Source organism: Phyllobates terribilis, unplaced genomic scaffold (assembly GCF_046119375.1).
Source record: "Phyllobates terribilis strain yellow unplaced genomic scaffold, ASM4611937v1 Scaffold_5__5_contigs__length_657084704, whole genome shotgun sequence".
Taxonomy (NCBI): Eukaryota; Metazoa; Chordata; class Amphibia; order Anura; family Dendrobatidae; genus Phyllobates; species Phyllobates terribilis.
Window position 1 is genome coordinate 462,810,120 of NW_027362765.1, and position 15,714 is coordinate 462,825,833.

At 48.7% G+C, this 15,714-nt stretch overlaps 1 protein-coding gene across 2 annotated transcripts in view; it reads right to left on the reverse strand.

The window, feature by feature from the left end:
• Positions 1-776: 776 nt before the first annotated feature.
• The window catches only part of LOC141271272 (C-type lectin domain family 2 member B-like), a 31,012-nt gene continuing 16,074 nt past the window's right edge, over positions 777-15,714 (reverse strand). The window contains exon 6 of one of the 2 annotated variants that reach the window (XM_073681393.1): positions 777-1,174. In XM_073681393.1, the coding sequence (XP_073537494.1) occupies positions 1,063-1,174 (112 nt within the window). In that variant the 3' untranslated portion in view covers positions 777-1,062. Of the gene's footprint in view, positions 1,178-15,714 lie in introns of both variants that reach the window. The other variant, XM_073681392.1, reaches the window with a different exon arrangement.

The window sequence follows — 15,714 nt, forward strand, 5'->3', positions numbered from 1 at the left end:
TACTTTGCCTTGCGAGTTGAGGTGGGGTACAGTAGGGTCTTTATACTGTGCATGTGGAGGTTAATGTGGAGGAATTCACCATGGGGGTATGATACTGTGTTTGGGGGGCACTTTTGTTGGCATTGTACTTTATGGAAGCAATGAAAAAGAAATCTAGGACTTCAACAGGAGGAAAATTACTATGTAAAGGATAACTATATATTCTTGTACCGTGTTAGCCAGTAGCTAGAAAAATATTTAGATTTGAGAGTCCTCAGTGGTTGATACCTTTTAATGGCTAACTGAAAAGATGGTAACAAATTGCAAGCTTTCGAGACTACTCAGGTCTCTTCATCAGGCATAGTATACCACAAAATCTAAAGAGTCACATATTTATACACAATAAGACACACAAGAAAAAAAACTGATGATGACCTTTAACACTTTCAGAGCAGGAATGAATGTGTCACATGGATTTATGTCATTCTACATCAACTAAGGAATGTGCTCCTCAGACCTGTGAGGCCATCACAACACTGGACAAAGGACAATAAAACCTTCACACTCCTTATCTATTAACTGCTAAAATATTTATAGCCAGAACTGTTTATCTCTTCCATAATAACTCTGCTTTTCATCACCTGTCTTACCTATTGCATTTTTTTTTCTTGTGTGTCTTATTGTGTATAAATATGTGACTCTTCAGATTTTGTGGTATACTAGCCTGATGAAGAGGCCTGAGTAGTCTAGAAAGCTTGCAATTTGTTACCATCTTTTCAGTTAGCCATTAAAAGGTATCAACCACTGTGGACTCTCAAATCTAAATGTTTTTCTATGTAAAGGATGGAACTTTTGTGACCTTGACAATCCTTTTTTTTTGGGGGGGGGGGTGGCAATTAGGACTTCTGCTATGGGGCCCCATGATTTCTATGTATGCCCCTGCTTACAGAGAAAAACTATAATTGAAAGATTGACCCCTGTTCTTTGTTTTGGAGACACTCCTGGTTTTGGCGTACAAATACTGATCAAATACTGATGTGTGAATAAATGTTGACGTTTCTTTATTTTCTTTATAAAATGTATTCAAAACTGAGACATGTTTTTTTTACATATCCATTTGTTTGGGTTGAAGCAGCTTTCTGCCGATAAATCCTTTCCGTAGGTGGCACACTGATGCTCCTCTGACTTAGCAGACCTGCTGATAAAACAACAGATGACAAGATATTACCTGATTCAAATGTGAACTAATTATTGTTAATATCACGTAAGGTGCAATGAATGAATGATCGCTCTGTGAATAATTGCTGGTCCATAACATGTTACATAAAAGTGGTAAAAAAAAAGGAAAATATACATTTTTCCCATGGGAAAAAAATAAGATACTATAACACCACAATGCGTTTCATTAAAGGGAACCTGTCATGAAAATAGTATAGAAGCTGCAGGGAAGTTGTCAAAAGCAAGAGGAGCTGATCAGATTGATATATGTTTATGTGGAAAAAATTTCAGTAAAGCTTGCATTTTATACATTGAAATCCCTGTTTTTTATACAGGCGGTCTTATTCAATGATTGGCTGTCTTTCGTGTATGGCTGCACATGTAGCTATACAGTACAGACCAAAAGTTTGGACACACCTTCTCATTTAAAGATTTTTCTGTATTTTCATGACTATGAAAATTGGACATTCACACTGAAGGCATCAAAACTATGAATTAACACACGTGGAATTATATACTTAACAAAAAAGTGTGAAACAACTGAAAATATGTCTTATATTCTAGGTTCTTCAAAGTAGCCACCTTTTGCTTTGATGACTGCTTTGCACATTCTCTTGATGAGCTTCAAGAGGTAGTCACCGGAAATGGTTTTCACTTCACAGGTGTGCCCTGTCAGGTTTAATCAGTGGGATTTCTTGCCTTATAAATGGGGTTGGGACCATCAGTTGTGTTGTGCAGAAGTCTGGTGGATACACAGCTGATAGTCCTACTGAATAGACTGTTAGAATTTGTATTATGGCAAGAAAAAAGCAGCTAAGTAAAGAAAAACGAGTGGCTATCATTACTTTAAGAAATGAAGGTCAGTCAGTGCGAAAAATTGGGAAAACTTTGAAAGTGTCCCCAAGTGCAGTTGTAAAAACCATCAAGCGCTACAAAGAAACTGGCTCAGATGAGGTCTGCCCCAGGAAAGGAAGACCAAGAGTCACCTCTGCTTCTGAGGATAAGTTTATCCGAGTCACCAGCCTCAGAAATCGCAGGTTAACAGCAGCTCAGATTAGAGACCAGGTCAATGCCACACAGAGTTCTAGCAGCAGACACATCTCTTCAACAACTGTTAAGAGGAGACTTTGTGCAGCAGGCCTTCATGGTAAAATAGCTGCTAGGAAACCACTGCTAAGGACAGGCAACAAGCAGAAGAGACTTGTTTGGTCTAAAGAACACAAGGAATGGACATTAGACCAGTGGAAATCTGTGCTTTGGTCTGATGAGTCCAAATTTGAGATCTTTGGTTCCAATCACCGTGTCTTTGTGCAACACAGAAAAGGTGAACGGATGGACTCTACATGCCTGGTTCCCACTGTGAAGCATGGAGGAGGAGGTGTGATGGTGTGGGAGTGCTTTGCTGGTGACACTGTTGGGGATTTATTCAAAATTGAAGGCATACTGAACCAGCATGGCTACCACAGCATCTTGCAGCGGCATGCTATTCCATCCGGTTTGCGTTTAGTTGGACCATCATTTATTTTTCAACAGGACAATGACCCCAAACACACCTCCAGGCTGTGTAAGGGCTATTTGACCAAGAAGCTGTGTATCCACCTGACTTCTGCACAACACAACTGATGGTCCCAACCCCATTTATAAGGCAAGAAATCTCACTTATTAAACCTGACAGGGCACACCTGTGAAGTGAAAACCATTTCCGGTTACTACCTCTTGAAGCTCATCAAGAGAATGCCAAGAGTGTGCAAAGCAGTCATCAAGAAAATACAGAAAAATCTTTAAATGAGAAGGTGTGTCCAAACTTTTGGTCTGTACTGTAGCTGTCAATCAATAGTCGGACCGCCCACTGGACTCCTATGGACACCAGGGATTTCAATGAATCTTGTCCAACAATCCTATATATCATTCTGCTCATCTTCTCCTTCTCTATACAATGATGTCCACAGATTGGACTGCATTTACAATGTGACAGGTTTCCTTTAAGTTATGTTTTGGCAACATTACCGATGGATTCAGACAGGTAATCTGCTGTTACATCATAGTTTGGTTTAGGAGGGTAAGTTGCTGTGATATCACAAGCTGGTTTCAGTCTGGTATGACATCACAAATTTGTTTCCATCAGTTAACTCAGGGGCGGACATATCATTGATGCAACCTGCGCAGTCGCATAGGGGCCCAAGAGGTAAGGGGGCCACTTCTACCTCAAAAGCAGGTGGAATTGTGTATTATCATGGGACTGCAAAGGGCCCATATAGTCCTCGCACACAAGCCCTCTGTTGTCTGTGTCTGCCACTGAGTTAACTAATGTGACATCGCAAGAATGATTTAATTTTGTCAGCTTGTGTGATTTAATAACAGTTTCCGTTACATCACAAGTAGATTTCGATCAAGTAACAAGCTGTGACATCACAACTGTGCATGACTAAGGTCAGATCCTGTGACATCACACCTTGTTTAGGCCAAGTAAGCAGTGATATAATAAGAGTGTTTCAATAATTTAATGCAGCTATTACATCAAAACTCTCTTTCTATCTGGAAACTGACGTCACAATAGAACTAATTTTTGTCAAGAAAGCTCAGGGCCAGGATGGACGTACCATATGTACCAGAGAAAACGACTTCAAGTTCAAGGGTCCCATATACTGTTCTTGCTTGGTCCCACTTTCTGATACCTACTGCTCTCAATCATTTACAAGCACAGCTGTTTTGCTTAGGTTTAATCCTTCCTTATTAGAAATGCTTTAGTCACTACAGTAATCAAGGCAACTACCACCTTCATGTAATGTAGTAAGTCTGCAAAAATTAGAGTTAAGTAATCATATCTGGACCATCATTTATTTTTCAAAGGGACAATGACCCCAAGCACACCTCCAGGCTGTGTAAGGGCTATTTGACCAAGAAGGAGAGTGATGGGGTGCTACGCCAGATGACCTGGCCTCCACAGTCACCAGACCTGAACCCAATCGAGATGGTTTGGGGTGAGCTGGACCACAGAGTGAAGGCAAAAGGGCCAACAAGTGCTAAGCATCTCTGGGAACTCCTTCAAGATTGTTGGAAGACCATTTCCGGTGACTACCTCTTGAAGCTCATCAAGAGAATGCCAAGAGTGAGCAAAGCAGTCATCAAAGCAAAAGGTGGCTACTTTGAAGAACCTAGACTGTAAGACATATTTACATACAAGAAGGGTGTATTACCGGATTCCTTCACAAGAGGCCCACATAAACATTCACACATCTCTACCTTCCACCTCAGACCAGCAGAGGGAGCCCGTTAGGGATATAAATAGGGAAGGTGGATCTAGGCAGTTCAGTCTGTTGAGAGAGTTCCTGCAGTAGAGAAGCCTGAGCGAGGTCAGCCTGCAGTGGAGCATAGTTCAGACTCAGTTGTAGCTCAGAATAGTGAGCTTTAGGTGTGCCAGCGCCATAAGATCGGTGAAGCGCGGCAAGCTGCCGTTAGTGTGAGTAGCCTAGTGAGGACCCGAGCGTGGCCGAAGGCGAGTGGAAAGTGAGTAGCAGTGGGGGCAGAGGAGCTTATCCAGCTCACCCCGAAACATATACCGGACACCAGGTCTGAGCTTACCGGGATCTCTACAACCCAGTAAGGCATAACCGGAATCCCTGGAGAACTACAGGTCCCAGGTTCACCAGAGAGCTGATACGTAACAGAGCCAGGAGATACATAGGCCCCGTAAACTGGGAGCGTGCACTCCAAGAGAAGGCCCTACCACAACGTCAGCCGGTGCATGACAGAGATAAAGTTAGGCCTAGCTTCAGGCAGGTTAGAAACTTACTATGCAGAGGCAAGAAACAGGAGGCCCTACACCCGCTCATTGGGGAGGATCCTGATATGCACCCTTCACCCTACAGTGCTCCGGGATGTGCCTGAATTTCCATCAGTAAAAGGTACTGAAGTGACTATCGTGTCTGTCCCTGTTCTTGCTCTGACCCGGCTGGGTCTCGCCTGTCCTGCATCCCCCTCTCCGTACACTGTCCTGAGGCCTAGTTCCACCTGTGGGGAGCTATACCATCGAGCTGCCTTATCACCGGCCTCAGTGGACTGCCGCAGTGCTGGTGATTTTCACCAGAAACCACAGATGGCGTCACAAACTTTCATAAAATTAACAAACAATCCCCTTTTAAAAGCTGACCCCAGGGTACGGGCCCGGGAGCCGACCACCGCGACATCCCCAAGGCCAGGCAAAGGGCCGGGTACCGAGTCTTCCCCATCCCCCTGGGCTAGTCAACTGCATGAAGAGAACATGCAAATTTCCACAATCATTGATGATATGGGGCTGCATGTCACGTAAAGGCACTGGGGAGATGGCTGTCATTACATCATCAATAAATGCCCAAGTTTACATTGATATTTTGGACAGTTTTCTTATCCCATCAATTGAAAGGATGTTTGGTTGATGATGACATCATTTTTCAAGATGATAATGCATCCTGCCATAGAGCAAATACTGTGAAAACATTCCTTGAAATAAGACATATAAAGTCAATGTCATGGCCTGCAAATAGTCCGGATCTCAATCCAATTGAAAATCTTTGGTGGAAGTTGAAGAAAATGGTCTATGACAAGGCTCCAACCTGCAAAGCTGATCTGGCAACAGCAATCAGAGAAAGTTGGAGCCAGATTGATGAAGAGTACTCTTTGTCACTCATGCCTCAGAGACTGCAAGCTGTTATTAAAGCCAGAGGTGGTGCAACAAAATACTAGTGATGTATTGGAGTGTTCTTTTGTGTGTTTGTTTTTCATGATTCCATAATTTTTTCCTCAGAATTGAGTGATTCCATAATTTTTTCCCTCTGCTTGGTCTGAAAAAAATTACCCTTACTGAGTACCACATTTTTAACCTTGATTTCTTTTAGCGTTTCTTAAATCCCTAAAGTTGCCATTTGAAATCATTTTAGTTTTGTGACATGTCTGTGATCTGCTTTTTTTCAACAACATTAAACAACTGAATGAACATCCTTTGAGCCCGGTGATTCCATAATTTTTGCCAGGGGTTGTATTTGTAAGCCAAAACCAGGTGAGGAACAATCAGAGAAAAGGTATAATAGAAACAAGTCCCCACTTCTGTATTTAACACCCACTTCTGGTTTTGGCTTACAAATACTGAGGTAAAAAACAGACCAAATACTTAGCGTGTGCACGTGGCCTAAGGCCTCCACTCCTGAGAAAAAATACTGACAGAATATTAACCAAATACTGATAGTGGGGCCATGGCTTAAGGCCACGCCGCACCTGCAAGTGTCACGGATGTTAGACTGGCGAACAGGCAATCTCTGCATGTGTCAGAGCTGTCTAACAGCCGTGACACTTGCAGGCACAGCGACAATGAATGAAACGCCAAGCACGCGGACTCTATACTGAGGCACCCCTGCAAGTGACTCTTATCACTAAGGACTTTTAACAGAACTTTTTCACACACGTAGTGAGCGCACCTTACCTCTTCTTATAAGCGCGTGGACTCTGAACGCAGGCACTCCCGTAAAAGTAATGTGGCACTAAGGACTTCCAAATGGATCCTTCACTAATGCAGTGTAACAAAAGGAGTTCCTGCATCCCTGCGCTCCCATTCAGAGCAACATAGCAGTGGAAATCCAAGACACAGGATCGTGTGATAATTCAGAATCCTATATGACGCGCCCCTGGGCCTGTGTCGCGCTGCGTTGCGCATGCGGGAGCTTACCCGGAGCCGGATCTCTTGAGGGTTGTAGTCTCGTGGCGGTGATCCGGTCCGTGCCCAGGGAGTCAGACTAAGTGGCGCTGTATTAGCGGTAGATGTTGGACGACTACGCCACCCGTTGAGTACAGCTAAGGAGCTGCTGCTGCAGGGCAGACCGCTGAGGCCGGTGGTAGGATTGTGCAGCGTGATAGTATAACCCCCAACGGGAGGGGTATGGCCTCAGGGCAGCCGACGTGGATGATGGGGGTAGCAGGAACCACTCAGAGATGGTACGGTGTAGTTCAGGGTCTTTACTGGTGACAACGATAGACCCTCCCGGAGTACTGGCTAGCGATTGGGGCCTGGTCAGTCCTTGAGCAGATGGGATCTCCCCTGGCCAGGCGGAGTTGTAGGCCTCCCAAACTAACGATACTCTTCTGGCTACCTTGCTAGAAGCGGGTATAAGTAGCCCACGTCCCTGAGTGTACCGTGTGGTGCTCACCCGTATGGCCGGTGACTCGGGGCCTTCTAGTAGCTTCCGCTCCACGACGGCGGTGCTGGTCCCACGCGTGTGACCGTGCCTTCGGGTTTCTGGGCCAGAGGACCTGCAATCCCCTGCCGGTCGGTTTCTGCTGCTGGATAGGAGTTAGTCCCCACAGCCTCGGACTCCGGGTCCGGTGATAACTTCTCAGTCAGGGCGAGCTCTGCAGCTGCCAGCCCCTGACTCCTTGTAGCACTGCTCCCACAGAGCTCCTGATGTTCTTTCCTATATCTGCTTCTATTCTCTGTCTCTACTTCTTCTCTACTCACTAACCCTGCCTCAGCCCTAGGTTTATATAGGGGAAGTTGTTCCCCTCCCAGGACTGGGCAGGAGGTGTGGCATGCACAGGATCCCTGACCAAGAGACCTCCCACCTGCTCTCAGACATAACATTGCCGTTACTGTGGAAACCAGACCCCTGGGGTGCCACATTCCCCCCTAGTGAAATTTAGTACTCCGGGACTAAACATATTTTTAGAAAAACATAACAAGGTATAAACAATAAAAATACAATAAGAAAAACACATAAAGATGGTTACGGCGTGTCCGCAACCGGGTGCAGTCTTTGAAGAAAAGCAAGGTGTCCATTTCACCAAAACAGGGAGACGTAACCAGGTAGGGGTCTGTCCTGCCCCGAGTCCTCAACAGTCTTTAGTCCATCCTGGGTTACGCTCCAACTATACACAAAGGATTCCCGGTAAATCCACCAAGGACTCCTATAAATAGCTAGAAACACATAATTATACACAAGCAACAAGAAAAACAGGTAACCACAAATAAAACAATTTATACACTTCAAATCCTCCAACGTGCGGGTAACTGGCCTCTAGTGGCTCTAGTGGACCTACGGAGCTGACTGTCTAGCCCTGAACTACAGGGTGTAGGAGCTGTCAAGGGTAAACTGGGCAGCTGTCTACCGGCTCTTTGACTCACTAGGGGTACGGCAGGCTCACTATAAGCAGAGGGTTGATCCTCCTGTTCTGCTTGTGTGGAGTCTTCTGCCTCCTGGACCGGCTGCTCTTCCAGCTCTACCTGTTGCTCTGTAGGCACTTGGGATGCTGGTTGGAGGAACGTGAGGACGGGTACCACAACTGCACCATTGACTTGAGTCCAGGACCGAGGGAAGTCTCCGAGCACAGTACTAACCATATTTTCCCTTTCCTCTACGGGTCAATGGTCTTCTTGTTCCTCTTCAGGGTTCCGTAGCTGTTCAGGACACTTCTTCAGGTGATCCCGGGATACAATGGCTATGGTCTCCCCTCCGTCTTTACTGATGGTACAGATTTTCGGGTTCTCGTGGCTTGAGGGCAGTACGGTGTACGGGTCCTTCTCCCACTGGTCGTCCAACTTGTGGAGCCGTCTTTTCCTCTTCAAGACCTGCTCTCCGGGTACCAGGGGAACAGCGGGAGCATACTGGTTGTAAGTTTTCTCTTGTCTTTCCCTAGCCTGACAGAGACTTCGCTCCACGCTCTCCTGTACTTTCCGGTACTGCTGCTGCCTCTCTGTGTCCCAGTCTGCTTCTGGTGAAGTGTCCTCGGGTGTCAGGACTCCCATTTCCAGGTCAACAGGTAACTTACCAGGTCTCGCCCTCATTAGGTAAGCCGGGGTACAGTTGGTGGAACCTACCGGGATGTGGTTGTATAGGTCCACTAGATCGGGCAGCTTCTCAGGCCACAGACTGCGTTCTTCCAGGGGCAACGTTTTCAGGAGATCCATTAACACCTGGTTCATTTTCTCACAAAGTCCATTAGTTTGCGGATGATAGGGTGTCGTCCTTATCTTCCGGCAGCCATACAGATTGCAGAATTCCCGGAAGACCTCCGCTTCAAAGGCAGGTCCCTGGTCCGTCAGCACTTGGTCCGGGTACCCGTGTGGACGGCAGAAGTGCTGCTGGAAGGCTCTAGCTGCTGTTTGAGCCGTTAAGTCCTTAACGGGGACGACAACCAAGAACCGGGAGTAATGATCCACAATGGTTAACGCGTAGACGTAGCCACTTCTGCTTGGGGTCAGTTTTACATGATCCAAGGCTACCAGTTCCAACGGCTGCCGGGTGACGATGGACTGCAGGGGAGTCTTCTGGCTGGCACGGTCCTTCCTTCTTAGGTTGCACGGGCCACAGTCTCTGCACCACCTCTCGATGGTTCCCCTCATGCCTACCCAGTGGAACCGCCCACGCAGCAGGAACTCCAGCTTCTTCCATCCGAAGTGTCCAGCCCCGTCGTGGTATGCTTCCATCACCATGGCTGCGTCTCTCCGTGGCACCACTACTTGCCAGATTAGTTCATGCGTCCGGGAGTTAACCATTCTGCGGCACAACTTCCCCTTGTAAAGGAACAGTCGACTCTTCTCAGCCCACAGTTGCTTGGCTTCCTCCGGAGCGTCTGGGTCAAGGCGAGCCTCTGGCCGAGTCAGCATCTCCTTCACCAGCCGGACGGCAGGGTCACTGTCTTGCGTTTCCTCCCAGTTGTAGTGAGGCAAGGGGTTAAACGTAGCAGCTTGCTTACTCCTTACCCGATGGGAATACTGGATAGTCCCATGACGGTGGAACGCGGGGAGTTCGACTTCTTCCAGTCCCTCTGGATCTTCTCCTACGTCCGGTAGGTTTGGCATCCTGGACAGGGCGTCCGCGTTGGTATTGGAGCGTCCTGCCCGGTATTTGATTGTGAACTCGTAGTTGGACAGACGGGCCATCCATCTCTGCTCTAGGGCACCGAGTCTTGCAGTGTCCAGGTGTGTCAACGGGTTGTTATCCGTGTACACGGTGAACCGGGAAGAAGCGAGGTAGTGCTTAAAGCGTTCGGTGACTGCCCACACCACTGCCAGGAACTCTAGCTTAAATGAGCTATAATTCTCAGGGTTTCTTTCGGTGAGTCGCAGTTTTCGGCTGGCGTAAGCGATTACTCGTTCTTTCCCCTGCTGGATCTGGGACAGCACGGCTCCTAGCCCGATGTTACTTGCGTCGGTGTAGAGGATAAAGGGCTGGCTGTAATCAGGGTACGCCAGGATTTCATCCCCCGTGAGGGCCATCTTCAGCTGGCGGAAGGACTCTTCTTCTAACTTCTCCCATCTGAAGGATGGCTTCTGGTTCTTGGCCTTCCGGGACTGGCCTATCAGGAGGTCCTGCATAGGAGCTGCCTTTTTGGTGAAACCGGGGATGAATCTGCGGTAATAGCCTACCAACCCGAGGAACTGCCGCACTTCCTTTACACTGGAGGGACTTGGCCATTCCTTAATTGCTGTGATCTTATCAGGGTCGGGAGCCACTCCATCAGCGCTCACCACGTGTCCCAGGTACTGCACCTTTGGTTTCAGGAGGTGACACTTGGAGGGTTTCACCTTTAGGCCGTAGCTTGCCAGAGCTTCGAACACTTCCGCCAGGTGTTTCAGGTGGTCCTCATACGTCTTGGAATATACGATGACATCGTCCAGGTACAACAGGACCGTCTCAAAGTTTCTGTGGCCCAGACAACACTCCATTAATCGTTGGAAGGTTCCTGGTGCATTGCAGAGTCCGAACGGCATGCAGGTAAACTCGCTAAGTCCCATCGGGGTGGTGAATGCGGTCTTCTCCCGGTCCGCCTCTGCTACAGGAACCTGCCAGTACCCACTAGTGAGATCCAAGGTAGAGAAGAAGTTAGCAGATCTTAAAGCAGCCAAAGACTCCTCTATCCTTGGTAAGGGGTACGCATCCTTGTGTGTGATACAGTTGATTTTCCGGTAATCTACACACATCCTCATGGTGTTGTCTTTCTTTTTGACTAAGACTAGTGGAGCTGCCCAGGGGCTACAGCTATCCCTGATCACCCCAGCCTCCTTCATGTCTCTAAGCATCCCCTTGGCGTGTTGGTAGTGTGCAGGGGGTACGGGTCGATACCTCTCTTTTATGGGAGGATGGTCTCCCGTGGGGATGTGGTGTTCTACCCCCTTGACTCGCCCGAAGTCTAACGGGTGTTTACTAAACACTCTCTCGTACTCTTGCACCACCCGATAGACTCCCTGTTTCTGGTGTGAGGGAGTGGAGTCAGTACCCAAATGTAGTTGCTGACACCAGTCCTCCATTGTTTTCTGAGAGCCGTTACCTTCCTCCGGGGAAGATGGAGGCAAGGGTTCTACGGACTGTATGGAATCTTGATTGATGGTATACAATTTGGCTAGCGTGGCATACCGGGGCAGGTACACTTCCCTCTTCCCGATATTTATTATGCGAACGGGCACCCTCCCATGGCGTACATTGACCACCCCCCGTGCTGTCAAAATGGTGGGCCTACTGTCTGAGTAAACTGGTTCTACCATTGCCTGGTAATCTCTACCTCTCAGACCAATAGCTGCCCGGCACCAAATCATCATTTCACTTTTCGGGGGCATGGCAATAGGGAAAGGGTCACACATTCGCACGCTACCAATCTCACCACCGGAGAGTTCTAGCTGTTGCCGTCGCATCAGTGCCCGGATCTCTTTCTGGAGCACTCGCTGCTGGCCGGAGCTGGCGTTCTTGGCAACCTGCTGTAAAAGGAAAATCACCTCTGCAAGACAATTTTCAATTACATTAGTTCCTAGAGTTATCTTTGGGTGACTCTCGTGTTTGTCAATGTCTACAATGATCAGTCCCTGTGCTGCCAGTTCGACTCTACCGATTTTAATGGTCACCTCTTTAAATCCAATCTGTGGCACGGGCTGACCATTGCTGGCGATGATACTCAAGTCGTCGCCAGGGTAGCGGGTGATATCCGAGTCATTCCAGTACTGCTTGAAGAGCACGTACGGGATTGTGGTGACCTGTGACCCGGTGTCCAGTAGGGCACTCATAGGAATGCCATCCAGTACCACGGGTAAGACTAGACGTCCTCCCACATATTTGTCGCGCCAGTTCGATGGGCCTGGTGATCTTTTTCCTGGGGGTTGGCCCTCTACCCCAGGTTGTGCCAGTTTAAAGGACAGTACCTTGCCATATGTCCGGGTTGATTGCAGCGGCGGCAGATGGGTCGTCCGTCCTCGTTGTATCGGTCGCTGGGTCTTCCTCTGGCCGGTGGGGTCCTCCTTGGTCGACGCCACGGGATGTCCTCCGGTCCGGATGCCAGCTGGATCTTCCCTGGAGTGGAAACCTGTAAAGACTGCACAGTTCGGGTTAGCGCAGCAACGCTTTTAGCTAGCTCTTGGACCTGATGGTGCAGGTCTGGAGCCGGGTCATTGTTCAAAGCCTGCGCATCAGCTCCCACAGACCCTGCCGACAAGGGCGCCGCCTCCTGGTGGTAAGTGGTAGTGGGGCGTCTGGGGGTCACAACGCCACCTGGTGCCCGTTCTCGAAGCACCCGGATGGCTCTGTCCTTGAACTGTGCAAATCCCAGATGAGGGTCCTGTAAGGCCATTGCCCGCAACTGGGTTCGGTGGGCATTGCAATATAAACCCTCTATAAATTGTTCAGTCAACAGCCTGTCCTCGTCTCCCACGCCGTCAGGGTCGGTCTGCTTAATGGCTCTCAGGGCCTCTTGTAGGTTCAGGGCATAGTCCCTTATACTCTCATGTGCCTGCTGTTTGCACCCGTAGAATCTAAGCTTGATCTCGGCTGAGGTGCGGGTATCAAAGGTGTCCCTCAGCCGGGTTAGTATCCCTGCGACAGTCCTCCCCCCAGGTGGCCAGGACTTTACCTCCCTTTGGGCTGCTCCGGTTAATTGGGCCACCAGGATGCTCACTTTTTGCTCCTCTGTGAGGGGGTACACCTGGAAGAGGCTATCCAGCTTTTCTCTAAAGTCATGCAGGGTATGTGACTCCCCTGAGTACTGGGGTAGCCAGGCTGCCCCCGGGATATAGGGCATGGTGGAAGGCATGACCGCAACAGCGGTGGCGCTGGCGGGGATTGAAGCGGTGAAGCTCTCCTCCGTATCCGACATCCTTCTCCCCCCTAGTGGACCGTGGCCTACCTTGCGATGATCCTCTTCCGTAGGCCGCGGCTCCGCAGTGGATCGTCAGGGTTGAGGACCTTCCGTCGCGCTCCTGTGACGTCGGCGTCTGCTGGGCTCCTTCCAGGACCTTACGCAACGTCCGGACGTGAGGCGGGGCTTCAGTTCTCGCACGCTTTCGGAGTCCACGCCCCTCTTCTTCCCGCGCGGCGTCCTCAAGATGGCGTCCAATGGCGGGAAAACTCCACGTATGGCGGAAAGGAAGCGGAAGATGGCGCCGGATGGCGGGAATCTTCACCACAGGTAAGTTTGAACAGTCTTTTTCAGGCACGCAGTACCCGGTGGTTGCGGGCACGAAATCCTGCCGACTACGTCAAAAGTTGACGCGCCCCTGGGCCTGTGTCGCGCTGCGTTGCGCATGCGGGAGCTTACCCGGAGCCGGATCTCTTGAGGGTTGTAGTCTCGTGGCGGTGATCCGGTCCGTGCCCAGGGAGTCAGACTAAGTGGCGCTGTATTAGCGGTAGATGTTGGACGACTACGCCACCCGTTGAGTACAGCTAAGGAGCTGCTGCTGCAGGGCAGACCGCTGAGGCCGGTGGTAGGATTGTGCAGCGTGATAGTATAACCCCCAACGGGAGGGGTATGGCCTCAGGGCAGCCGACGTGGATGATGGGGGTAGCAGGAACCACTCAGAGACGGTACGGTGTAGTTCAGGGTCTTTACTGGTGACAACGATAGACCCTCCCGGAGTACTGGCTAGCGATTGGGGCCTGGTCAGTCCTTGAGCAGATGGGATCTCCCCTGGCCAGGCGGAGTTGTAGGCCTCCCAAACTAACGATACTCTTCTGGCTACCTTGCTAGAAGCGGGTATAAGTAGCCCACGTCCCTGAGTGTACCGTGTGGTGCTCACCCGTATGGCCGGTGACTCGGGGCCTTCTAGTAGCTTCCGCTCCACGACGGCGGTGCTGGTCCCACGCGTGTGACCGTGCCTTCGGGTTTCTGGGCCAGAGGACCTGCAATCCCCTGCCGGTCGGTTTCTGCTGCTGGATAGGAGTTAGTCCCCACAGCCTCGGACTCCGGGTCCGGTGATAACTTCTCAGTCAGGGCGAGCTCTGCAGCTGCCAGCCCCTGACTCCTTGTAGCACTGCTCCCACAGAGCTCCTGATGTTCTTTCCTATATCTGCTTCTCTTCTCTGTCTCTACTTCTTCTCTACTCACTAACCCTGCCTCAGCCCTAGGTTTATATAGGGGAAGTTCTTCCCCTCCCAGGACTGGGCAGGAGGTGTGGCATGCATAGGATTCCTGACCAAGAGACCTCCCACCTGCTCTCAGACATAACATTGCCGTTACTGTGGAAACCAGACCCCTGGGGTGCCACATTCCATTCAGAGCAACATAGCAGTGGAAATCCAAGACACAGGATCGTGTGATAATTCAGAATCCTATACACCTGTGTATCCACACAATCGGCATTAAAGTGAAATCACCATACACCGCAAAAAAGGTAAGGAGAGCTGACACAATCATCCATTTTTTCCATCCTGTACCTTTTTTGAACATTTTTTTTAGAATACAGATCAGTCTTAATAATTGTCTCACCCTCTTCTTAGCGCATCTCAGCCTTTACACAACACATATCTTTGTCACTAGATTTTGTCTAGTATGCACCAAGGCAAAAAGTGCTTTTGAGTTTGCTGCTTCTAAGGGGATAAGTAGTGCTGGTGTAAATCCTTTCTCACAGTACAATATTATATCAGCACTATATGGCACGATGTTTAGCACCTTGTGACAACATTATTAAGCAAAGTATTGCAGTAATATTTGGGAACATGTTGTGCTCTATTTGATAATTTTTCTGAATTTGCTACAATACTATTATCTCTAGTTACATTAGCATTTTCAGCATTTTTCATCGCGGGTTCCAGTATTTTCAATGTCAATAATAGCAATAATGGAAAAATGCAAGAGCGCAATAGGGTCTTATCCTATTAATAAATGTTACATAAAAGTATTAAAAACTGCTCACCTAGTAGGGTTGTGTGGAACACAACACCTATAAAGCCCGGACTCCAAATGCTGCACCTTCCTATGGATATGTCAGAGATAGATGCTGGGAAAGGAAGTTGTTCCTGTGCTCTCTGGAATCATGACAAACCATTAGTATGGATAGAAATGTAGGCTTATTGTCTACGCGTTTCAGAGTCCACCGACTCCTTCCTCAGGACACTCCTTCCTCAGGTTAGTATGGTTGTCCTGAGGAAGGAGTCAGTGGACTCTGAAACACGTAGACAATAAACCTACATTTTTATCCATTCTAATGGTTTGTCATGACTCCAGAGAGCGCAGGAACAACTTCCTTTCCCAGCATCTATCTCTAACAATAGCAATAAGACCCCCAAACACATA